Here is a 25,293-nt window from a genome sequence, read left to right as displayed (position 1 = left end):
CTGCCACCTGTCTCTCTGGGCAATATGGACCAGGGCTAATTAGCACAACATCTTACTTCTACCTTTCTAAGGTCTGCTTGCTCTGCTGCAAGGTGGGAATTGCTAGTCTGGCAGGAAGGCTTTAGCCCGTTCTGCTGACATTCATAAAGCTAATCCCATTGGTAATTCATGAACAAATTTCCAGCTTTCCCAGGAGCTTCAAAGAGCAAGGGCAGCATGTGCTAGCTGGAGAGATCGGTCAGTACTGCACACCAGACAGCATTTCATCTTGTGTGTAAACTACACACATTGCTCAGGGATATCAGCACAGGTACACACTTCATTTAAAATGACTCTTACCTTCAGTAACCCAAGGAGGCAAACTGTGTTCGGTATCTCCTTATGACATTGAAAGGAAAGGAAAAGAAAGTTAAATCCAAGAGAGTTCATTGTCTTGGTTGTCTAGTAGCTTAGTGTCTTTTACCGTATACTCTGAGTATTACTGTACTACACAGCTGAATAATAGGATTGTGGAAAAGGGAGCATGTTTCCCATTTCATGTATAATTGCTCTTAACCATTAAACTACATAGGAGTTCCTCTGAACTACCAATTTGGATCCAAGCCCCACACAGAACCAGATGTATCCCACTATCTTACTGTAAACTGTTGACATTAGAATGTTGAACCAGCGAACTGAGGTGCTGGGAAAGGTCAGATGCATTAAATACATTTTCCTGCATCACTTGTAGTAACCTGCACTGTTAGCTTTTTTGTGCCGTTGGCAGGCTAAAAGGTGGTGAAGTGTGCTGAGGGGCTTCCTTCTGCTTTCATCACCACAACCACATGTGCACAGCATGGGACTGTTATCTCTTACATTAAATCTGAGAGTCTCCAGAATGTCAGAAATGGGGAGTGGGGCAGATCTTGCTCTTCCCTGAACCCTCATGCTCTTCAGCTGAGCAACATCGAAGTCCAGGGCCCCGAAGTGTGGGCAGGCATCTGAGACTTACCTTGAGATGCTGAGCTAACAAAGAATAAGGGAGCCTTAGCCCTAGCCTCTTTATACACTGTCATCTGCCAACACAGCACTCTACCCCTCTATTTTTGGTGAATCATAATTTACTCTTTAGTTGTAAATGTGTTGAAGCTCTGATCTGTCGCTCTCTGTTAATTACTGAGAGACATGATTGGCTGAAGGTTGCACAGAGCCAGCTGCCCAGAGATTTTTTTTCTTAGTCACACCATTGCTCTCTGAAAGGCTGAGACCGGCCTGGGGGATGGAGGGAGCTGGAAAAAGGCCCTGATAATCCCAAATAAGGGAATTGTCTGCACCCGACCTTGAGAGATTACTTCAACCGGCAAGAGATTTCTTTTCAAAATGTAGGTTTCACAGATTGCAGCTGTCTAGTGCAAATCACATCTATCTATCTATCTATCTATCTATTATCTATCTATCTATCTATCATTTACAGTGATAGAGAAATAGGAAAAAACAGCATGCGAGGCATGATTCTCATTTACACTATTCCCCCTTTTCACCTGTCTGCCAGGGTGAAGCACTTTGACTCATTCACTCCCATGTTAGGGCCCCTTTACACATATCACAATACCATGGCCCTGCCCCACACTTGGAGTGATAGTGGAAGGGAGCCCCTCCCCTCCTGCAGATGCAGGAGTCTCAGCATGGGGTCCCCTCCTTCATCCAAGAGTGGCAGCAGGGCCCACCTCCCCTTAGGAACAGCAAGGGAGGCAACAAGGGGTCCCTTCTGCCCCTGGAGAGGCAGGAAGCTCCAGTATTTACCCCAGCTACCATGATGTATCTGCTTGGGTGAGTGAGTGGGCCAGGCCTGCTGCACCTTCCCCCCCCCACCCCACACAAGGTTCTCTGCGGTGGCCCCCCCAGAGCATGAAGGGGGCTGTTTTCTCCTTACAGAGCTATTGTTTCAGGCTCTCTGCAGATGCAGGCAGTTGTCACTGCATCAGTTACACTCAGGTCATAATCTCAAACTTTTGTTTGCAAACACCAGGGCTAGAATTTACTTTTTTTAAAAAGTGAAAGCTGAGATTCAGCTGGAATCCCTAGCCCTGTGACTTAACCCTAACCTGAAAATATATGGAGAAGATATTTTCCTTTTCCTACAATGTAGTGTGGGGAGGACCTCCTAGTAATGACATAAGAGAAAGAAAAATGCTCCCTTTATAATGTAAACCAGTAAGTGTGTGTGTGTGTGTTTGTACAGAGTGTGTGTGTGTCTGATAGTTTCATAGAGTTTAAGGCCAGAAGGGACCATTAGATCATTTAGTCTGACCTCCTGTGTATCACAGGCCATTACATTTCACCCAGTTACCCCTGTATTAATCCCAAACATTTTAGTTAAACCAAAACATTTCAGCCTTTGGGAGACTAAATTGTGTGCCACAGGTATAGACCAAGAGAGGCTGAGGTGCCAGCATCTCCGAAGGCCCCACCAGTGGCCTAAGCTCCTGAAGTGTCAGGGAATTTATATGGTGAGTTATGCCCGTATGGTCCAGCAGGCGAACCATGCTGCAGAAAAAGGTGAAAAACCCCAAGGTCCCTGCCAATCTGATCTGGGAGAAAATTCCTTCCTGACCTCTAATCTGCCAATCAGTTAGATCCTGAGCACGTGAGCAAGACACCCCACCAGGCATCTAAAAAAAGGGATTGTCTACCACATCACGGCATTGGCCCACCCTGTTCAGCATCCCATCTCCAGCTGTGGCCAGTTCTGATACTTCAGGGAAAGGCAAAAGTAACTAGAATACATCAGGTCAGTTATGCCTCTGGCGGCGGGGAAGGACCCCTCCAAGCAACTGACTGAAGCCTGAAGCCTGAGATTTGATTATTGTCATTATCTTAAAGCAGAGGTGAAAATGTTCTGAACATGTTGAGGATAATGCAGGCAATCCCATTCTCCCCACAGCCCATAAAGGAAGGGGATGAATATGGGGACTCATTGAAACACAAGCTCTAAAGCCAGAAGGGACCACCCAGTCCACTTACACACATACACTCATGCCGTAGAATATTTCCCAGAAACTGGATTAAAGTATATCTTTCAGAAAGATATCTTGTCTCATCTTGGACACTGAAAACAATAGTGAGTCAACCATCTCCCCTGCTAAGCAGTTCCAACCTTTAATTACCCTCACTGCTTGGAAATTGCATCTCATTTCATGGTTGAATTTGTCAAACTTCAACTTCCCACCATTAGATCTTGTTTTGCCAATGTCACCAAGGTTGAAAAGCCCCCTGTTCTCAGGTCTCTTTTCCCTGTGTCATTGCCTAGACACAGTGATCATGTCACCTCTCAACCTTCTCTTCAATAAGCTGAATAAGTTGAGCTCCTTAAGTCTCACATCATAAGGCTTGTTTGTTTTCCAGCATCTGGATCATTTTAGTGGCCGCTCCTTTGAATTCTCTTCAGAATTTCCACATTCTTCTTGAAGTGTGAATAACAGAGCTGGACACAGTATTCTAGTTGTGGTCGTACCAATGCAGTGTACACAAGCAATATCATTGCCCTTCTGTTACACAGAGGCCCATTGGTGGTTCACTGCTCTGTGTCAGCATCTTGTGTCAGGCCTGACAGACTCACTACACCTCACACACTGGTGTCATGATATAGCCTTAAAAGTGGCTCTTGAATTCACAGAATGTTGGATCCTTCAACCAAGGTGGTTGCAGTCTCTGGAAACTGACTACAGGTGATAAACCTGCTTTGTCAAAGATTGTAACTTGCTGAAATTAAGTTTTAGCCTGAGAAGCATATTTTTACTTTTGTTTGCTTCTCTCCCTTTCTATCTTTATTCCTTATACTTGGTGTCACTTAAATCTACGATTTTTTGTGTAATAAACTTGTTTTACTTTATTATAAACCAAATCAGTGCTATGATTGAAATAAGAGTGTTTGTCAAAGCCCAGTTAAATTAATGAGCTGCAGTGTAATGTCTCTTCATAGGAGCAATGAATTCAATAACTTCAATAAGTGTTCAGTGAAAAGGCTGGATGATTTGGGGGAAATTCAGGACTACGAGGGTGCTGGCATCATCTTGCAAAGAGTAACTGGGCAGTAGAAGCCTTGCTGTGACTGAATGCTTGTCTGCTGGCTGTTGCTGTCAGGAATGTGAGCTGCAGCAGCATTGCATTGAAGGTACCCAGAGTTGCAGGGCAGGTGGTGACATGATCCTTTACTGCTCTGTATTGAACCCCAAAGCGTCACAACTACTTCTACTCAATATTCTCTTTTTGTACATCCAAGAATCTCATTAGCCCTTTTTGCCACAGCATTGCACTGAGAACTCATGTAGAGGCAATTATCTACAATGATCCCTTCTCTGAGGCACTGTTTTCCAAGACAGAGTCTCCCATCCTGTAAGTATAACCTGTGTTCTTGGTTCCCAGATGTATTATTATTTGGCTGTATTAAAAACCCATTTTGTTGGATTATGACCACTTAACTAGGTGATTCTGATCACTCTATAGCAGTAACCTGTCCTCATTATTTGCTATCCCACCATCTTCATGTCATCTGCAAACTTTACCAGCAAAGGTTTTATATCATCATCTAGATTGTTGATAAAAATATTAAATAGTGTTCGACCAAGAAACAATCCCCGTGAAACCATGCTAGAAACAGCCAGACATATTGATGTCTCCCCATTAACAACTACATTCTGAGATCTGTCAATGAGCCAGATTATTTTTTATCAATTTTATGTGTGCCCTGTTAGTTTCATATAATGCAACCTTTTTAATCAAAATGTCATGTGGTACTAAGACAAATGCCTTGCAGAAATCCAAATGTACTATACCAAGACAGTTACCTTTATGTACCGGACCTGTAATCCTGTCAAAATAAAGTTAGTTTGACAAGACGTGCCTTCCATGAAACCATGCTGACTGGCATTAATTATATTTGTAGCTGCAGAGAGGCAGAGTGGCCTCCCTCTGGATTTAAGAGTGAGAGACACTACCCTCCCCCTGATGGGTGGAGCCAAACTCTCCCCCCTCACCGGAAGTTCCAGGATGGGACAGGAAGTATAAAGTTCAGTGGACCTTGCTTCTAGGAAGCCGAGCCTTCTGCAGGACCTGAGCAGACCAGCGCCCTACTGCCTGAAGAGACGGAGGACCCTGAGGCTCCCACCCTGTGCATCTTGGGGAATACCTAGGGACCTAGACATGGTGGGGAAGTCTCAGACCTTGGGTGAGCCAATGCACTTGCCCAACTCCAAAGACAGGGTTAGGCGGCCAGAAATAGTTTTATCTGTTTGGGCACCTTTGACATGACTGTCCCATAATGTACTACAGCTTTGGCCAGGTCTGGACCAGGGAGTCTAGGGCCTGTAAGCAGCCCTTGGGTAAGGTGACGATTCCCCTCGATGTGAAGTGCTGAAGGCTCCCCTTGTCCTGTTGTCAGTGATTAGCACCTCATTCAAGAGGTTCACACGGACCTCGTGGGGCTCTTCACAAAGAGTATCGTGGAGTTCAAATATATTCTGGTGGTTTTAGATTATGCCACCTGGTTTCCCCCAGTGATCCCCCTCTGAAACATCCTGGCATGAACCATAGATGAAAAAACATGAAATCAGGTTTTGGTCCAACAGGATTCAGTCAAATCACTGCTGATAAAATCTGTTGAAGACAGATCATTGAGGCCCTAAATAATGATGAGAACAAACCTCTGATGCAGAACAATCTGGATCACTTTGAAAGCTGGGCAGTTAAACAACATGAATTTTAAAGCAGCCATACACAAGGTTATAGATCTAGGAACAAATAGAGTACGTCACACTGAAAGGCTGGGGACCTGCATCCTGGGAAGCAGAGACTTTGAAAAGAATGTACGGGTCATGAACGCCCGGTGCGATACTGTGACAAAAAGACTTAATGTGCTTCTTGGCTGTATAAACGGTAATATCAACTAAGAGTAGGGAGGTGATATTATCCTGTATGCAATGCAGCGGAGACTATTGCTGGATACTGTGTCTAATTCTGGTATCCACACTTGAACAAGGATGGTAAAAAACTGGAGAGGGTCATAAGAAGAGCTGCAAAAAACCCTCTAGCTTCTGGAGAATAAGCCTTATGACAAGCGATTTAAGGCATTCAATCTATTTATCAGAAAAAAGGTGCTTACCGATTGCTTGCTGTTCATAACTTGCATAGTCAATTGCTTGGCCAGAAGTTGGTTAGTTATAAAATATATTCATGAGACCAAATAACCAACATCAGTCAGGTTTATTGCTATAAGTCAGTAATAATATAGTACAGGGAAAAGGTTCTATATGACATCAGTCTCCAGGAAGCCGTCTTATGCAGCGATGTTTCATTCACCTTACAGAGACGGGGTGCACCCAGAGATACACATTTCAGTCGGTATTATTTATATAATGTTTTTACAAGTTACACGTCTCTTTACACATCACTAAAATCCAACCCATCAGTTTGTCCTAGTTACCTACATTGTTGTTCCTTTCTTTTCTTTGTTTTGAATACTAGCATTCTAGGTACTGGTCAGTGTAGCTGTGATTCACTGAGGACCGAGGACTTTTGCTGCTGGATAGGGATAGTTGGCGCAAGGAGGGTTTTGCTTCCTTGAATGACCCCACTTGCTGAGGGACCAGTCAGAAGGAATGTGTCAGGCTAAGCATCTTGGCGTTATTTCCAACCACACCATTTCAATGGACACCGACAAGATACAAAAAAGTGTCAGCTGCAAACTTTGTGCACTTGTTTGTCCTCAAAGCCATTGCCCTTGTGGGCAAAAGAGCTGATCATTCACTTCCCAGTTTACAGGGCTGTCAGAAGGACTCCACAGTTGCTTGAAGATGGTGCAGAGTTCAGCAGCACACCTGCTCGTAGCACGGAGCCGCTTTGATCACATTACAGCTAGCCAGTATTCGCTACGCACGCATGTGATGAGCGGGCTACTGGACTTTAAGTTGACCTTTTTTATTCTTAAAGTGGGCTCTGGCACTGTCCAAGGCCTCCTCTTAGAGCTTCGTCCTGGTGAGTATCTGCATTCCCCCCCACACACACACACACACCTTTCAGGTGTGTCACCATTCCGCCATCTCAGGTGCTTGTGTGATTACTGTGATGACGCCTGAGGGTAGCCCTGCCCTCCGCCACATGTCCTCCTCTGCTTGCATCCCCCCTGCCCAGGTTTTAACACAGTTGGAAAATCACATTTTTTCAGAGGTGTTTTCCATGTTCAGTGCTGTGGCCTCTGTGTCGGAATCCCTCCCACCCATTTTTAACGACGCAACATTTTTGGCCTTTTAAATAATTTATCTCTGTTATTTGTATTGTATCTAGCACTGCTTGTGCATGGACCTGAGTGCCTCAGGGCATGCGCTTTATAAAAAACACCATTGTTTATGGGGCAGACCAGTGCACCGTGTGTAAAGGAGCCATGTGCTGGGGCTTCTGTAGGATGGGCTCAGGAGGAAGAACTCCTCCCCACAGAACGCAGGCCAGCAATATGACCTGACTGTAGCTTCAAAGCTGCAGTAGTCCTCACTGTACCACTTGGCAAAGTCCTGCCTATTGAAGTCTTAGAATCCTAGAACTGTCGGGCTGGAAGGGCCCTCGAGAGATAATCCAGTGCCCTTTGCCAAGGAAGGACCAAGTGTGGCTAGGGAGGCCCAGTTTCCAGAAGGGCTGAACACCTGCAGCTCCTGTCTGGGGCTTTGTATAGAGTTGTGGGTGCTCAGCATTAATGAAAATCAGCCCCAAATATCTGTTGTTGAGCACCCAAAATCAGCAGCAACTTTTGAAAATTTGAGACCAGATATTTGAGAGAGACAGGTGAAGAGCATATTTGAAGAGCAGAGGGAATGGCAGATTAGCCTCTGGCTCTGTGAATGGACAATTTAGGGCCTAATACAAAGCCAACTGTAATCAATGTAAAGACTCCCAGAGGTTTCAATGGGGTTTGGATCAAGCCCTAAGACATTTTAACCTCTGTTCTTAACTGCTATAATGATATATTTATTTATAATGCTACTTGCCTTCTGCAGCCATGGGGTCATCCTCACCCAGAGTAAGGAAGGCAGAGAATAACGTTTATCTCCCCTGAATGCAACTCATCCTGCAGCAGTCTGCCAGAGGGAAGATTGGTAAGAGAAGAGGAACCCAGACAGAGATGTAGTTTTTGCTTCTTCTGTTTCAGTTTCTGTGCTGTGGAAAGCAGTCACCCTTTGGAGAAACAGGAGACACTGAAAATGAGACGTGTCCATCAGAACATATGGGCAGAGCCAGAGAGGTAAGGGAATAATCCAGGAACCATTTGTACTGTCAGATGTCAAGAATGACCCATTAACTTTTTAGCTGCTAGTTAAACTAGCTAGTTAAACTGACCTAACTTGAGTGGGGGAAAAGCACCTTTTGTCCCCGTCTAGACAAGACCTAAATGACTATATGTGGTGGGGAGAAGAAGTGATTTAGGGCCTCACTCTTTACCTTGCTCAGCATTTTCAACCCCAATCCAGCACTACAACTGCTGAGGCTCCCATGTTGTTTCCTTCCCTCTGGATAACTGGATTGACGGGTGTCTACATCAACAGACCATTAACTTGAGTCTTTTGTCTAAAGCCATCCCTGACAGATGCTTGTCCAACCTGATCTTCAAAACCTCCAATGATGGGGATACCACAACTTCCCTTGGTAACCTGTTCTAGTACTTATCTAGCCTTATGGTTAGAAAGCTTTTCCTAATGTCTAATCTTGGTGTTGATTAAGTCCATTACTTCTTCTCCTACCTTCAGTGGACATGGAGAACAACTGATCACTGTCCTCTTTAGAACAGCCCTTAACATATTAAAAGACTATTATCAGGTTCCCCCCTCAGTCTCCCTTTCTCAAAACTAACCATGCCTAGTTTTTGTAACCTTTCCTCACAGGTCAGGTTTCCTAAGCTTTTTATTACTTTTGTTGCTCCCCTGGAGTCTCCCCAGTTTATCCACCTCTTTTGACACCCAGAACTGGGCATGGTATTCCAGCTAAGGCCTCACTAGTGCCAAGTAGAGCAGGACAATTTCCTCCTGTGCCTTACATAAAGCGTTCCTGTTAATATACCCCAGAATAATGTTATCCCTGGCTGGGATGATTTAGTTGGGGTTGCTCCTGCTTTGAGCAGGGGTTTGGACTAGATGACCTCCTGAGGTCCCTTCCAACCCCAATCTTCTATGATTCTATGATCCTATGCACCCAGGACAGACCACTATGGGACTCCACTAGATACGTCCTCTCAGTTTGACAGTGAATCATCGATAAGTACTTTTTGAGTATGGTCTTTCAAGCAGTTGTGCACCCACCTCATAGTAATTTCATCTAGACCACATTTCCTTAGTTTTCTTATCAGAATGTCGTGTGGGATTGTGTCAAAAGCCTCACTAAAATCAAAATATATTATGTCTACAGCTTTGTCCCTACCCACTAGGTCAATGATCCCATCAATGAAAGAAATTAAGTTGTTATGGCATGATTTGTTCTTTACAAATCCATCTTGAATATTCTTTACTACCCTTTTATCCTCCAGATGTTTACAAATTGCTTGCTGTTCATAAATTGCATAGTCAATTCATAGAATTGTAGAATATCCGGGTTGGAAGGGACCACAGGAGGTCATCTAGTCCAACCCCCTGCTCAAAACAGGACCAATCCCCAACTAAATTGCTTGACCACAGTTTGGTTTGTTATAAAATATATTCAAGAGACCAAATAACCAATATCAGTCAGGTTTATTGCTATAACCCAGTAATAATATAGTACAGGAAAAAAGTTCTATATGAACTTCCTCGTCTCCAGGAAACCATCTTATGCAGCGAAGTTTCATTCACCTTACACAGAAGGGGTGTGCCCAGAGTTACACATTTCAGTCGGTATTATTTATATGATGATTTTACAAATTATGCATCTCTTTACACGTCACTAAAATCCAACCCATCAGTTTGTCCCAGTTACCTACGTTATTGTAACTACATTTGAGTGCACAATGTCCGGGTTTGGGCCTGCAAATGTTCATTTTCTGAACATAGTAGGCACGGTTATATTTTTCAGAGACAGTTGTATTCAGCTTTGAAAATGTGGTGCTCAAAATTTTATCTGACATGAGAAAAGACTCTGTGTGTTTGACTTAAAATTATGATCTTTTTTCTTTCTGAAATAGTATTTTAAATTGCTCAAAGTTGGAGAGAAAATTAACCAAAACATGAACAACATAAATTTCAAGAGAGAGACCTCTGATCATTCTTGCTGGTTCTCTGCACTGGTTCTCTGTTTTTGACACTCCTATGACGGGCAGATTGACTTCATAATACACTTTGATAGATTCCTTTCTAAAAATATATTTGCATACTTATTTCACAGCTGCCATCACTATCCTGAACCCAAGAATAGTATCCACTGTAGGAGCAGTATGGGCAGGAAAAGAGTCTTACAGCTAAACACTGCAAAATGTAGTCATTCTGTACATCACAAGTTATCGGGAAATGATGCTCACTACAATAAACCTGTCACTTTGTCATCTCCCAGCACAAACCTGAAAAATAACCATGATCATCTGTCTTTAGAGCTGTGCGAATAACTGCTTTTTGATTTGGTGGCCAAACAAAAATAAAAATAAAAAAGCATTAGGTTCAGGTCAGCCAAATATTTCTTTTTTACTTTCAAGGTTTTCTCATCTTTTTAAATAATCAAATTGAACTAAAATCCAAAACAAAAAGTTATTTTGACTTAAAAGATTGAAATGTTTAATTGAAAAAATTATTTTTGACTGAAACAACTCAGTGAATTCAATAAAAATTCCAGGCAGCTGCCCAACAGGAAGCGGTACGGCTGCAGCAGGAGACCAATTGCCTGCTGATGAGCCAGGCTGCCCAGGACCATGCCATGCTGCAGGAAATGGTGAACCAGATGAAGGCCCTTACTGAGCTGAGCCGTGGCTGCGACGGGACACGGACCGCACCGGCCAGCAACTGCCTGCAGAAAATGATGCAGGAGGATGATGTGGAGGCATACCTCTTGGCCTTTGAGAGGGGAGCCCTACCGGAGGCCTGGCCCCGAGATCAGTGGTCTGGCATCCTCACCCTGTTCCTGTGTAGGGAGGCCTACAATATGGCCATGGAGGCTGTGGCAGACTACCCCCAGCTGAAAGCAGAGATCCTGGCCAGATCCGGAGCAACGACGGCATTGCGAGCCCAGAGGTTCCATGAGTGGCTGTATAGTGAGGACAAGGCACCGTGGTCACAACAGTTTGACCCAATCAAATGCCCTCAGCTCTGAGAAAATGATGGAGCTCCTGGTGCTGGACCGGATATGAGGGGCTACCCTCGGGCCTCTGAGCCTGGGTTGGCCAGAATAATGCTTCCACCTATGACAAGTTGGTTCCAGACCCCAGGAGAGGAGGCATGACAGACCAGGAAGCCAGTCCCAGCCCTGAGGCCCCAGACTATCGAGAACTCCAGGAGAGCCATAACTGGAAGGAGGGGCGCTGAGGAACAGCCCGAGGCCCTGAAGGGACCAGGGGGCTTGGTAGAAGGCGGCTGAGGTTGTGGGCCGAATAGCCCAATGCAGAGGGCAACAACCAGGGTAAGGTATCAGTGTTACGAGTGTGGGGAATTGGGGCACATAGCAGCCCAGTGCCCCAACAGGAAGGAGCCCATGCAGTGCAATCTGGGGTATCACAGGGAGGAATGTAGTCTAATCGGCCTGCTGGGAATCACAATGACCCCACGTGGGTACATGAGATCGGTAAAATGAATGGCATTGAGACCATAGCTTTGGTGGATTCTGGGAGTGCTGTCACACTGGTCTTCGGGAAATTAGTGGGGCAAGAACAACTGACATAGGCCAAAACCACAGGAGTAATGTGTGTCCATGGCACCATAAATTTCTACCCCACGATCCCAGTGAGAGTTGAGATCCAGGCGAATATTACCAAGGTGACCACAGGGGTGGTCTCCGGACTCCCCTACCCGGTCTTAAGGGGTAGGGACTTTGCAGGGTTTGAGAACCTACTCCCCCCAGTAGAGCTAGGGGACGGCAGCAACCCCCAGACTGAGATTGAGGCACCCACACATAGCCCCGCTCCAACTTTCACCAGACTTGCCCAAGAATTATTTTCACCCTCCAGGAAACCCCAGAAATCTAGGTGGGAAAGGAAGTTAAATAAAAGGTTAAGAACCAGGATTTCGGTGGGGAAGCAGAAAGCCACCCTGGTGGCAAACCTATTCAGGAGGCCAGTGAGGACCAGTGAGGACCTGGAGGCAGTCCCCAGCACCAGTAGGAGCAACTCAGGGGGCAGAGTTGAAACTGATCCCGTAAAATTAGGCCAGAGCAGTTCTGCACATGAGAATTTTGGGCAGGACCAAACCTATGACCTGCTATATGCAAACATGAGGGAGGAGGTAGTGGAGGTAAACGGCATGCCCGCAGAGAGCAAAACCAAAGGCCCAGGGCCGAACTACATGGTCAAACACAATCTGTTGTACCACATAGCCCAAATATGGTGGAGGGGGGAGAAGTTGAGCAGCTCTTAGTACCACGGAAGCACACAAGGGCGGTGTTAGAGCTAGCTCACAGCCATTTATTTGGAGGACACCTAGGAGTAGATAAGACCCTGGATAGAGTCCTAAGGAGGTTTTACTGGCTGGGAGTATGGGTGGAAGTCTAGCGCTATTGCACCTCCTGCCCAGAATGCCAGATGCACAGCCCCTGACCTCATTTACAGGCTCCATTGGTGCCCTTGCCTGTTATTGAAGTCCCTTTCAAAAGGATAGCCCTGGACCTAGTTTGCCCTCTAGAAAGATCGTCCTAGAGCCACCGAAGCATACTCGTCATCCACACCACATAGTACCCAGAAGCCAGTCCCCTAAGAAGCCCCATGTCCAAAGCAATAGCAAAAGAACTGCTCCAGGTTTTCACGAGAGTGGGCATCCCTAAGGAGATCCTGAACAACCAAGGGATTCCCTTCATGCTGAAATTAATGAGGGACTTATGTACCCTACTCCGCATCCAGACCTTGCAAACTTCAGTCTACCATCCTCAAACAGATGGCCTGGTTGAGCGATTTAATTGTACCCTCAAAAGCATGATCCAGAAAGTAGTGTCCTGGGACAGAAAAGACTGGGATACCTTTCTACCAGTACCTGATGTTTGCGATACAGGAGGTTTCCCAGGCATCTATTGGATTCTCCCACTTCGAGCTACTATACGGACACCACCCACATGGCATATGAGATATCACCAAGGTGGATTGGGAAGAATAGCCCGACCCAGGGAAGAATGTCACTGAGCACATGGCACAGATGAGAGAGCGAATAGCACGAGTGACCCCCATAATACGAGAGCATTTGGAGAAAGCACAAGAGGCCCAGTGGACCTATTACAACCACCGGGAGAAAGCAGGAGAATGGGTGCTGGTACTGGTACTGACAGCAGAAAGCAAGCTCCTGGCCAGCTGGCATGGGCCATATAGATAGTGGAAGCCATTGGGGAGGTGGACTATAAGGTAAAGCAACCAGACCGCCGAAGGCCAGAGCAGATCTACCATGTTAACTTACTGAAACCCTGGTGCGACTGGGAGACAGATAGATGGCTCAGAAGGGCAGGTGAGGATATCCCCTGAACTAACCCCAGAACAACGAACAGAGGTCATTGATATGATCCAGCGGAACCAAGACGTGTTCTCCATGCAGCCGTACGACGATGGTCCAACACCATATCATCACCTACCCCGGGGCAACGATAACGATAAAATCATACCAAGTACCAGAAGCCAAAAGGGAAGAAATTAGGGTGGAGGTGAGGAGGATGCTGGAACTTGGGGTTATTGAAGAATACTACAGCCAGTGGTCCAGCCCTATTGTCCTACTCCCCAAGCCTGATGGCACCTTGAGGTTTTTTAACGACTTCCGGAAGTTGAACAAAATATCCCAATTTGATGCCTACCCAATACCACACATTAACTAGCTAGTTGATCAGTTAGGCAAGGCCCGATACTTGACAACTCTGGACTTGACCAAAGGCTATTGACAAATCCCGCTGGCTGAGGATGCCAAGGAGAAGACCGCCTTCTCTACACCTGACAGACTCTTCCAGTACACCATCCTCCCTTTTGGACTCCATGGGGCCATGGCCGGCTTTAGGTTTTTTTTCCCCCCTAAGCAAAAAAAAAAAAAAAAAAGGAAGGCCGGAAGGCCGCCTCTGGAACTGTGCCGCCCCAAGCATGTGCTTGCTTTGCTGGTGCCTGGAGCTGGTAATGTATGGGGCCCACGCAACATTCCAACGACTAATGGACAAATTACTATGACCCCACGCCAACTATGCTGCCGTCTATTTAGATGACGTAGTTATCCATAGCCCTGACTGGGAGATGCACCTTGAAAAGAAGAAGAGGTGCTAGATGCCCTTAGTCAGGCCAGCCTCACCGCCAACCCTCCCAAGTGTGTGGTCGGACTCGCTGAGGCCAGATACCTCAGGTATGTAGTAGGAAGGGGCTTGATGAAACCTCAATGGAAAAAGGTAGAGGCAATACAGGGTTGGCCCCGACCAGTCCACAAAAATCAAGTCAGAGCATTCCTAGGGATAGTGGGGTACTATCATAGATTCATCCCTCACTTCGCCACGAGGGCATGGCTGTGATGGACCTGATAAAAGCTCGGGGCCCAAATATAGTAAAGTGGACCAATGTGGCAGAAGACTGAGATGCATTTACAGATTTATCAACGGCCCTTTGCCGTCATCCAGTGCTCATAGCCCCAGCCTTTGAGAAGGAATTCATCCTACAGACAGATGCCATCCTTTCGCAGATGGTGGGGGAGGAGGAGCACCCAATCCTGTACTTCAGCCGGAAACTCCTCCCCAGGCGACAATGGGACACCGTTGTTGAAAAGGAATGTCTGGCAGTTAAATGGGCCACAGAAACTCTCCGATACTACTTACTGGGGTGGCAGTTCACCCTCATCACAGACCATGCTCCACTCCAGTGGATGCACAGAAACAAGGAGAAGAATGTGAGAGAGACTAGATGGTTCCTATCCCTGCAACCCTTCCATTTCCAGGTCCAGGTACAGCATAGGGAACCAACACGGCAATGCTGATGGCCTGTTGCGACAGCACTGCCTCTGATCCCAAGTAGCCCAACCCTGTGGTGGTGAGCGGGGGTGGGTGCGGGAGGGAAGATATGTGATACAGCAGGGCCAGAGGGAAGCAGGAGAGTAATAGATGGGAGATACATAAGCCTCAGGATGATCAGAGCCTTAATCCCTGTGGACTGAGGAGAGGCTACTAAAGGTTAATTAGAGCACCTGGAGACAATTAAGGCCCCGCCAGAGACCTAATAAAAACCCCTGCTTCAGTCAGACAGGGAGTGGGAAGGAGAGCTGACTGTAGTTTGGAGGAGTACTGTTGTTAACCAGAGGATCAGAGAACCAGGGGAAGGGAAACCCTGCTCAAGCAAAGCACAGGGACTCCCCAGCACACAGGACTGAGAGAAAACCTGCCCAATGGGGGAGAGGGCAGGAAGCCCATGAAGCTGAAGGAGCTGGGACCCGGAGCAGAGGACAGGCCCGGGTCCCTTCCCCGCTCCCCTTCTCTCTCCTACCAGGGCTCTAGCGGAGCCCTCAACGCCCAAGAATAAGGGCAACAGGCAGCGCCCTGACTCATCATACGAAGGAAAAGCAGGGGACCTACCATAATAGCACGGCCAGATCTGATTTGTGGGATCAATTTAATGTAACACAACTTCCAGGAAGTTGAATTTAGAAAAATTCAAATTGGAAATAAGATACAACTTGTTAACAGTGTGAGTAATTAACCAGTGGAACAGATTACTAAGGGATGTGGTAACTTCCTCATTGCTTGGTGGCTTTGAATCAAGACTGGATGGGTTGACAGCATTCACTTACATCATACAGAAGAATAATTTCCTCTACTCCAGGAATTCCTGGGTGAATTCTGTGGCCTTGTATTTGCATGAGGTCAGATTGGATTATCTTAATGGTGGCCCAAATTCTTTAAAAATGTAGGGATGACAGTTTACAAATATTTAGTGTATGTTTGGTTAGAAAAATATAAGTGCACAAACCTTAATAAGACTCTAGAGCTAATGAATACAACACAAAAGCCACTTCTGGTTCTTTGTATGCAAAGCTCTCTATAATCTTTATTTACTAGACACTGAGGACAGAATAAACAATAATTACAAAGCAAAGTGACGGAGAGATTCACATTTTGTGCATTTCTTCAGTCACTTTGCAGCATGGAGACATCCTCACTCTTCTCCTTCAATCTTCTTGTGAACTTCTCGGCTCTTCACCCGGAGCTTATTGACCTGGGACTCCGCAATGTCAGCCCGCTCCTCAGCCTCTTCCAGCTCATGCTGGATCTTGCGGAACTTGGTGAGGTTGACATTGGATAATTCCTCCTGAGGATGGTGAGAGAGTGTTGTGAAAACCAAAAGGCTAACAGTTTCCCTTCTCCCACATTTGGGACTTGATTGGATGCAATTGTTTGCTGAGAGGAAGGCCCAGACTCTGTCACCCACCGACCACGTCTTACCTCATCATTTTCTAATTTAGAAAATGTATTTAAAACTAATTGAAATACCTTTGCAAACATTTAAGAGTTACGTATCTTTAGCTATGTATGTTCACTGATAATGCTGGAGTCTTTTGCATTTGCAAAATGACAGTAAACATGATTGTTACTAAAAGTTTATCCTATGGTGGATGTAGGTTCCTTGTACCTAGACTCATAGACTCATAGGTGGATGGGACAGTGAAGAAATCCAAATGCCAGATGCCACACCATTCCAGCTCATAAGCATTTTAAGGGGAACGCTTCAGCTGAGCAGTCTAAAATATCTCCTATTTGCTGATTTTTTATTAGATTCCCCAAAAATTACCTTTCATACAATTAGAATGTGTGCTCATGGTTTTGCAAGAAAAGGGCAATTGGTACTTTCTAGCGAGATGCATCTTACAAGGAAGAGGAAGACAGAACTGAATGAAAGGAACAGATCAGTTGTGTTATATCAAAAGCACTATAAACCTGTCACAAAAAACTCAAAAAAGTTTTAGTTCCCTAGTGCAAATCTATCTATCTGTGTGAAACACACACACGCACACGGAGTGGCTCCTTATTTATGTGTATTGTTGCAGGGAAATCAAAAGTATTCTCATAGATAGTGGGATTTAAATAATGAGAAGAGCTACTGGACAGGTGATTTACATTCTGGGACAAGATAAGAGGGAGATTTATATTAAAAAGACTTTAATGGTATTTACTGTATGTACTTAATATATGAGTAGATAGTGTATACTGTAGGTCAGGTAGCTTCCATTCTAACCCCTTTCTCAGTTGCTCATAAGTTTCTGTTACAAATTCTTTTCAAGAAATGTGCAAGCACCCCTGAAAAACAGGTGGAGTGTAAATATTCCACCAGACTGATAACATCATGCTAAAGAATGTACAAGAGTGGTAAACCGAGCAGGTACAGGCCAAAGGATGTGCAGGCTCTGCTACGATGTACACAAATCCTGATTTGTTCCAAGACTGAAGTCCCTCAGCCATTGCCCCAGGGGAAGAAACATTCTTTGATAATGTGACAGCATTTTCTGACTCTGGCAAAATCGCAACTTAAAGGAATTATTTGTATCTGAATGAAATTGTGTTTACTGCAGCCAGCCAGATCCATTGTTCTGGGTTGGCACTGTGATGTGGGAAGCCCTCTCCCAACGATGTTGCTCTGAAGCCATCCAGGTGTCCAAAAGGGATGTTACCATGGCCAACACAAACTAATTCTCTGTGTACTTGAGCTGTTGTACAAAAAACAACCACAAGGCATCAAAAAATTTCCAGGGGCTTAGATAGGCAGACATACAGACAGACAATTAGTGGAAAACAACTTAATATCATTCTCCTCGAAGTAGCAGAATTTCTATCCCATCAGAGGATGAATATTCGCCCACCTCAGAATGATACTTACAGCCTCCTCAGCTTGTCTCTTGTAAGCTTTCACTTTCAGTTGTAGTTTGTCTACCAGATCCTGGAGCCTGAAAACATTCTTGCGGTCTTCCTCGGTCTAGGAACAGTTTGTAATGGAAAAAAGTCATTTCATTTCCAAATTATTTGTCTATTTCCTTCATATTACACAGTGAAAGCAATGTTGCATATAAAACATTTTGGTAAGTAGGATAATAAAGATTATAACATGGATATTTTAATAGTCTTTCAAATGATTTCCTGGTGAACTCTTTGTTTTTCCATAGTATTACTGTTAACAGTCTTGCTGTTTGAGAATGGCAATAAAAATTCTACGCTGCAGGTTCACATGCAAACAATTCGTGCTCCCCGGAGAAGGATGTGACAGCACAAAGGGCCTCCCTCCTTACCTGATAGGTCAGTTCCTTTACTCTTCTCTCATACTTGCGCATACCCTTGATAGCATCAGCGCTGCGTTTCTGCTCATTGTCAACCTCACCTTCCAGCTCACGCACCTGAAATGAGAAACGGATCACTGAGTTTCATTGTGACTATGCGTAGGAAATGCTCCTAAATGCACAAATATGGGGAATACGCACTCTGGCTTCCAGTTTCTGGATATGCTTCTTGCCACCCTTCAGTGCCAGCTGCTCTGCCTCATCCAGACGGAGCTGCAGGTCCTTCACCGTCTGGTCCAGGTTCTTCTTCATCCTCTCCAGGTGGGCGCTGGTGTCCTGCTCCTTCTTCAGCTCCTCCGCCATCATGGCCGCCTAGTGAGTAAAGAAAGGAAACTGGTCCAGAAAACCAGCCATTTCAGGTGCAAACACGGCCATGTTCTCCAAAGAAAGGTGCCTTCAACTCACATCAGTGATTGCCTTCTTGGCCTTCTCTTCTGCATTACGCGCTTCCTGAATTGTCTCCTCCATTTCACTCTGGATTTGGGAAATGTCTGTTTCCAGCTTCTTCTTCGTGTTGATCAGGCTGGTGTTCTGTTTAACAACAATAGGTAAGACATTTTTACAGTTAGTCCCAAAATATTGACTCTGGAGCATGAACTGAATATTTGTATTTAATGTACAGGTTACTATTAACATTTTGTAAAACAGAACTCTCCTCTAAATGAATTATCACTGCTGAACATTGGCAGATAGTGACGTGCTGTGAATATTTTGAGATAGAGCTCTCAAAAACATTACCCCTCCCCACCCAGTCTGTGACAAACTCTGTATAACAAGGCGGTGTGCTTGAAGGAAGGACAGAAGTAGTGAGTGAATAAGGAATATATTAATACAAAGAAAAATCTTTCTCATTGCCTTAATAAAGGTAGCAGTAAGGAGTACTTGGCAAACATACACAGAAAGCACCTCACACACATTTGATTATATTGCCATGTATTGACAATTTAGTATAGCACACACTTCAACGTGTGTCATTACAGAAGGGTACAAAGGGAAGATCATCTTTTAAGGTCTACTGGTGATATCATCCCTTGTGAAAATAGGTTGGAAATACCTGCCAGGTGGTGCAATCTGGTCGCTCCAAAAGCAAAATAATTGCCCTTTAGAAACACTTTCTGACCCCCAAATATCATCTCTGGCAAAGATGATTTAACAGTATCCATCAACAGCAACTACATCTGAGGCAGGAAACCCACCAGCTCTCCCTTCAGACTGGTTCAGAATGATTCCAAAAGGCTACCTGAGGCCCCTGATATCCCCCTCCATCACTCAACTTCAAGTAATGCTGTAATTATCTCTGACCTTCACAACCCCCATGTAGCCTTCAACATGGACTTGCAGGTTTCTGCTTCCATTTCAGCAATTGTCCATCCTACTGAATATTGCCACAATGCTCATTTCAGACAAGGTCTTTACTGCTTCTTAACACTACCTATCTCTGCTCTTTGGAGAATGTGCTGTGAATATTTTAAGAGCTCTCACAAATGTTACCTCCATAGCTTGTGGCAAACCCTATGTGCCAATTGTTGTAAATCTGGTCCATTCCAAAACAAAATAATCACTGTGTAGAAATACCTCCTGAGCCCCAGCGGGATGGCAGAGATGACTTAAAAGTATCCAATGATGGAAACTGTATAAGAGGCAGGAAAGCCACTCCCAGAGCCTCTGAGACACTTGCCCCCTCCATCACATCACTGCAATTATAACCTTCGTCATCCCTGTATCGCCTTCAACACAGCAACATGAGGGAAACCAAGGAGGGCCTTGCAGCTTCTTGCTTTCTGTTTAACAAAGGTCCATCCTATGGACATTAGCGTAAAGGCCATTTCAGGAACAAAAATCTTCTAAACACCCTCTAGTGCTGCTCTTTGGAGCAGGGTACCTACAGAGCAGTCTCCTGCTTAGGGGTTTGTGGGATTTCTTTTCACACTAGACCCTGACCTGGGTGTGCAGGAGCTGAACTCGTTCACTTGCATCCAGAAGCTCCTGTTCAGCCACTTTCCTGGCCCTCTCTGTCTGTTCCAGAGCTGCCCTCAGCTCCTCAATTTCGGCCAGCATCAGGTTAGCTCTGCGCTCAACCATGGCCACCTGCTCCTTCAGGTCTTCTTGGCTTCGGAGAGCATCATCCAAGTGAATCTGGGTATCCTGTAAAACGAGTGAGAGAAATTACCTGGAGGCGCAGACTCCTTGCATGCTGAAAAGACCAGCTGAGCTATCGCACTAGGCATGTGTGGCTTAGTGTACCTTGAGCACTCCTTGTGTGTTTCGCAGATTCTTCTGTGCCTCTGCAGCCAGGCGGCTGGCATGGCTCAGCTGGATCTCCATTTCATTCAGATCCCCCTCCATCTTCTTCTTTAGCCTCAGGGCTTCGTTTCTGCTCCTGATCTCAGCATCCAGGGTGCTCTGCATGGACTCCACAACTCTGACATGGTTTCTCTTCAGCTGTTCAATTTCCTCATCTTTCTCAGCAATCTTCCTGTCAATTTCAGACTTTACCTGGTTCAGCTCAAGTTGGATGCGGAGGATTTTGCCCTCTTCATGTTCTAGTGAAGCCTTAACAAGAGGAAGTGAAGGGTCAATAAAGGGACAAAAATAGTTTTTTCCTTCCAAATAAAGTGTTAGATGCTCCCACAAACTGGAATGTAGTGCTGTGGGTAGCATGGGCACTGAGTACATAGCTTCCAGCACAGCATGTGCTGTCCTTCTGTCCCTGTGAATTATCCCACCGTGTTTACAACAGGATACAGCTCCAAGGTTTTTGACTCTCTCTTTGTAAAGCAGTGACTGATGGCATATGTACCTCAGCTTCCTCCAGAGCGGACTGGATTTCTGATTTCTCTTGCTCAATCTGCTTCTTCACTTTCTCCAGCTCATGGATGGTCTTTCCCCCTTCTGCAATCTGCTCCGTGAGGTCAGAAATCTCCTCTGTTGGGTTACAGACAAATAACGCAATCAGACAAAGGGCCCAAAGAGAGACAGGCTCCTTAGAAATGCCACAGGCACAGACAGATTCACTTTAGAGTTCAGAGTAGCAGCCGTGTTAGTCTGTATTCACAAAAAGAAAAGGAGTACTTGTGGCACCTTAGAGACTAACCAATTTATTTGAGCATAAGCTTTCGTGAGCTACAGCTCACTTCATCAGATGCTCAGATAAATTGGTTAGTCTCTAAGGTGCCACAAGTACTCCTTTTCTTTTCACTTTAGAGTGTTGACAAGCTTTCCAGAAGCCCCATGTTAGGAGAAGAAATCCGGGGACTTACGCTGCAAGTTCTTGTTCTCACGCTTCAGAGTTTCAAGTTGATCCAAGGTTTCCTCATAAGCATTCTTCATCTTAAACAGCTCCGTGCTGAGCGAGCGAGACTCCTTCTGGGAAGCTTCCAGTTCAGCCTGCGTTTCCTCGTATTTCTGCTTCCATTCTGCCAGAACCTAAAGAACAACAAGACCTTAGTCTAAGCAACGGAGATCACTAGCGGATGCTCCATCCAACACCCACAAGTCTGAAATACCTTATCGAAATTCCTCTGCTTCTTATCCAGCGCTGCGCAGGCAGCATTAGATCTTTCCACATCAATCATCAGGTCCTCCACTTCATTCTGCAGCCTCTGCTTCGTCTTTTCAAGGGAAGCACATTTGGAATTCACAGCTTCAACATGTTCTTCAGCGTCCTGCAGACGTTGGGCAAGCTTCTTCCTGGAAGATTGTAAATACAGCTCCCACTTAGTGAGTAAATACGGCTCCCATTCAGTGAGCAGTATGGGAAGAAATCTGTGTGCAGCTGCTCTGGGATTTGTGAGAGCAGAAGTCACCTCTTCTGGGCTGTGACCCGAGTGCATACATAATATGTGCCCTCTCCTATTCTTGGAGACACTACTGCACTTGGACTGTCTCCCTATTGTTTCCCAGGAGATATATACACTTTAGTTTTTCTTTTTCTCTACCACCACACCTGGGCCCCATATACTCCGTGTTCTGGGCATATCGTTGGCCTCTTCCCATTTCCACATTACATTCTTGGTTTCTTCCAGCCCTCCCCCCATCCCAGCACGTACTTGGCCTCTTCCAGTTCCTCTGTGCGCTGAATGGCATCCGTCTCGTATTTGGTTCTCCACTGGGCAACTTCACTGTTGGCCTTGGACAGGGCACGTTGAAGCTCACCTTTCGCTTCCTGCTCCTCCTCATATTGTTCCCGGAGCAAGTCGCAGTCATGGCGAGCAGACTGCAAGGCGTGGGCCAGTGCGTTCTTAGCCTGGAGAAACAACAGGAGTAGCACAGTGATGTAGTTAAATATCCTGGGGATCCTTCTGACAGTGTCCTCCGTCAGCCGATGGAGTGGTAGAAACCCCATTGTAGGGGGCATTTAAAATTGATCTGGATAAATATAAATACGCTGTCTAGTTTCCAGACTGGTATGATTTTATATGAGGTTAAAGCATCCTTTGTAGACGATGAATCAGGCATCAAATGAAACCGCCAACCTTCAGATGAAGACAACACTGTTGGAAAAATCCTCACCTTTATCTCCTCCTCTAGGTGCCTCTTCAGTTCCTCAATCTGTTGGGTAAAAGCCTGCTTGCCTCTTGAGAGCTGAGAAACTAATGTATCTTTTTCCTCTACCTGGCGTGAAAATTCACCTGAAAAGGACAAAGTGAAATAGGAGAGATTTAATGAGACTCAAATGAAAATGATGGAAACAATGTTTTTTCACAAATGAGACAAAATCATATGTTAGCTGTGAGAAACTCCTGTTACATCATCCAGTCTATCTCTCTGCCAATCTCTTGTTCCCTAGAGTACATTTGCTAATCCACTTTTCTAGTCCCATATAATTTTATAGACTCATCACCTGTGGAAGTCTGATACATCTCACTGTCAGGAAGGTTTCCCTAATATTGAGTCTAAATTTTCTTTTCTTAGTTTCATTCCAGTAGTCCTACTTATACCCTTGGTGCATCACACTAAACATAGTCTTCCACCCTTCGTATTTCCATTAAAATAAACTAAGTTATCAGTTAGCCACACTGTATGTTATTATTTTATTAAATCATTTCTCATTACTCGTTCCTTCATCCCCTTGGTCAGGGTTGGATTAAAGAATTTTGGAGCCTTGTGCACTGTGGAAATTGGGGGCCCCTTATCTTCCTTAAACCCTAGACACAGCATGTGATATACAGTCTGTAAATATGGCAGCGTGTCTCAGTTAGCTTGGCATTGTGCCAAGACTCGAATGATCCAAATGTGTCTATAGAGGGAGAGATATAGACAGCCTTCTGAGAATCAGGGAGAGAGCACCTGTATCCCAATCATTTTCCTCTTGCACCTATTGATTTCAGAGTAGGACCATGGATTTGGTTTCAGGGCTCAGAGTGGAAGTTTTCCATTCACTGTACAGACACACAAGTTTGAGCTCAGTCTCCCAGAACTAAACTGAATGTCTGTGCCAGCCAAGCCCAATAACATGGTAGCTTTGCAATGAGATTTGGTTGCTTCCTTTTACTCTTGACAATAAAGATGCCTTCATAACCTCACTTAGGACTTGGCATTGTTTTTTTCACGTACTGGACATCAGGAATAATAACTTATCCACCTTTGGGGTCTGTCTACATTGCAATGTAAGCCCAAGGTTAATAGAACTCGAGTTAGAAGACCTTGGGCTTGTTAACCTAAGGTTTGAGCATCTACACTCATTTGTAACCTCAGGTTAGGAACTGCTGAATCCTGGGTCCCAACCTGGGGCTCCAACATCTATGCTACATTGTGCGGGACCGAGTTCAGCCACCCATGTCCCAGACTTCTTAGCACCATCCCAAAATGTGGCCACTCTAGCCCTTTGTTCATGGTGCAGTGAACAAAGGAAGTCAGCCTGTGGAGTTGTGCAGTACTTTTGGCAAACTCCCAGAGCATGAGTCCTGTGGGGCAATGTCTACACTGCAAAGCAATAGGGCTTGGACCCTGGGTCCTGGCTTGACTCAGGCTTGGCCCCTCCATCCCCGTGGGGTCCTGGGACCCTGTGTCTGAACCCATGGTTAGTGTGATTTGTGTGTAGACAAAAAGGGGGTTAGGCTTGAGCTTGAACTTTGGGCTTCCTTTCAGTGTAGACATACCCTGAGAGATCGGATCTTGCCAACAGGACTTTCCCAAAATAACCAGATGAGATAACTATTCTAAACTGGTAGAGAAAGTTCAGAGAAGACTTTTAAAAAATTGAATATGAAATATATTAGTATTAATAGATCTAGAATATTTAATTTAAATATACATGGCCATTTATTAAAAATTTAATACCAACTCTCTGTCTCTTCTTTTGCTCTGGAAAACATTTGCTAAGTAAGGTAATTGCTGGGGTATATTTATGAAATGGGACTTAGAAATTAACGTGAGAGTGCCCAGTTGGCTCTCCAGATACAGGGGGAAAGTTCTCGATGAAAGCAAAACTTGCCAGAGACCATACAAATCAGAAAAGAGCAAGTACATTAGTGCATTGGAAACTGAGTGAGCTTCCTGAGCCACAGATGCTTCGCTGCCTTTGAAAAACAGGCAGGGCTCAGAGAGGAACTCTGCCAGCTCCTTAGGGAAAGGGGCTCTGAGCCTCAGCTGGCTCTGGACACATGTTGGATCCAAATCTATATAAATAAGGGACTGACTCTGAGACACCAATTGTGGGATTGGGCTTCACCAGCCGAGCAAGCAAGCAAGCTGATTCTTTTCCCCTGAGAAGAAGGGTGGACTTGAGTAACAAGATGCCCAGCTCCCAGAATCCAAAGACGACAAAGAGGCAGAGGGAGACATGGACAAGCTGAAGTCCAAAAAGAGACCCAAGAAACCAGACTCCTCCCAGAAGCCCCCT

At 45.2% G+C, this 25,293-nt stretch overlaps 2 protein-coding genes across 2 annotated transcripts in view; both read right to left on the bottom strand.

The window, feature by feature from the left end:
* LOC141998822 (uncharacterized) overlaps positions 1–6,166 on the bottom strand; it is a 69,182-nt gene extending 63,016 nt beyond the window's left edge. The window contains 1 exon segment of the mRNA XM_074971802.1: positions 6,140–6,166. Coding sequence (XP_074827903.1) covers positions 6,140–6,166 — 27 coding nt within the window.
* Positions 6,167–16,166: 10,000 nt separating this feature from the next.
* Positions 16,167–25,293, bottom strand: part of LOC141998033 (myosin-1B) — a 29,284-nt gene continuing 20,157 nt past the window's right edge. Inside the window, exons 28-39 of the mRNA XM_074970679.1 lie at positions 22,962–23,080; positions 22,499–22,695; positions 21,956–22,139; positions 21,710–21,875; positions 21,250–21,374; positions 20,694–21,002; positions 20,391–20,594; positions 18,855–18,980; positions 18,591–18,761; positions 18,402–18,506; positions 17,996–18,091; positions 16,167–16,432 (exon numbers count right to left, since the gene is read on the bottom strand). Coding sequence (XP_074826780.1) covers positions 16,280–16,432; positions 17,996–18,091; positions 18,402–18,506; positions 18,591–18,761; positions 18,855–18,980; positions 20,391–20,594; positions 20,694–21,002; positions 21,250–21,374; positions 21,710–21,875; positions 21,956–22,139; positions 22,499–22,695; positions 22,962–23,080 — 1,955 coding nt within the window. The 3' untranslated portion in view covers positions 16,167–16,279. The remainder of the gene's footprint in view (positions 16,433–17,995; positions 18,092–18,401; positions 18,507–18,590; positions 18,762–18,854; positions 18,981–20,390; positions 20,595–20,693; positions 21,003–21,249; positions 21,375–21,709; positions 21,876–21,955; positions 22,140–22,498; positions 22,696–22,961; positions 23,081–25,293) is intronic.

The sequence above is a fragment of the Natator depressus genome, chromosome 14, assembly GCF_965152275.1.
Source record: "Natator depressus isolate rNatDep1 chromosome 14, rNatDep2.hap1, whole genome shotgun sequence".
Taxonomy (NCBI): Eukaryota; Metazoa; Chordata; order Testudines; family Cheloniidae; genus Natator; species Natator depressus.
This window is presented reverse-complemented; position numbering and strand designations above follow the sequence as displayed.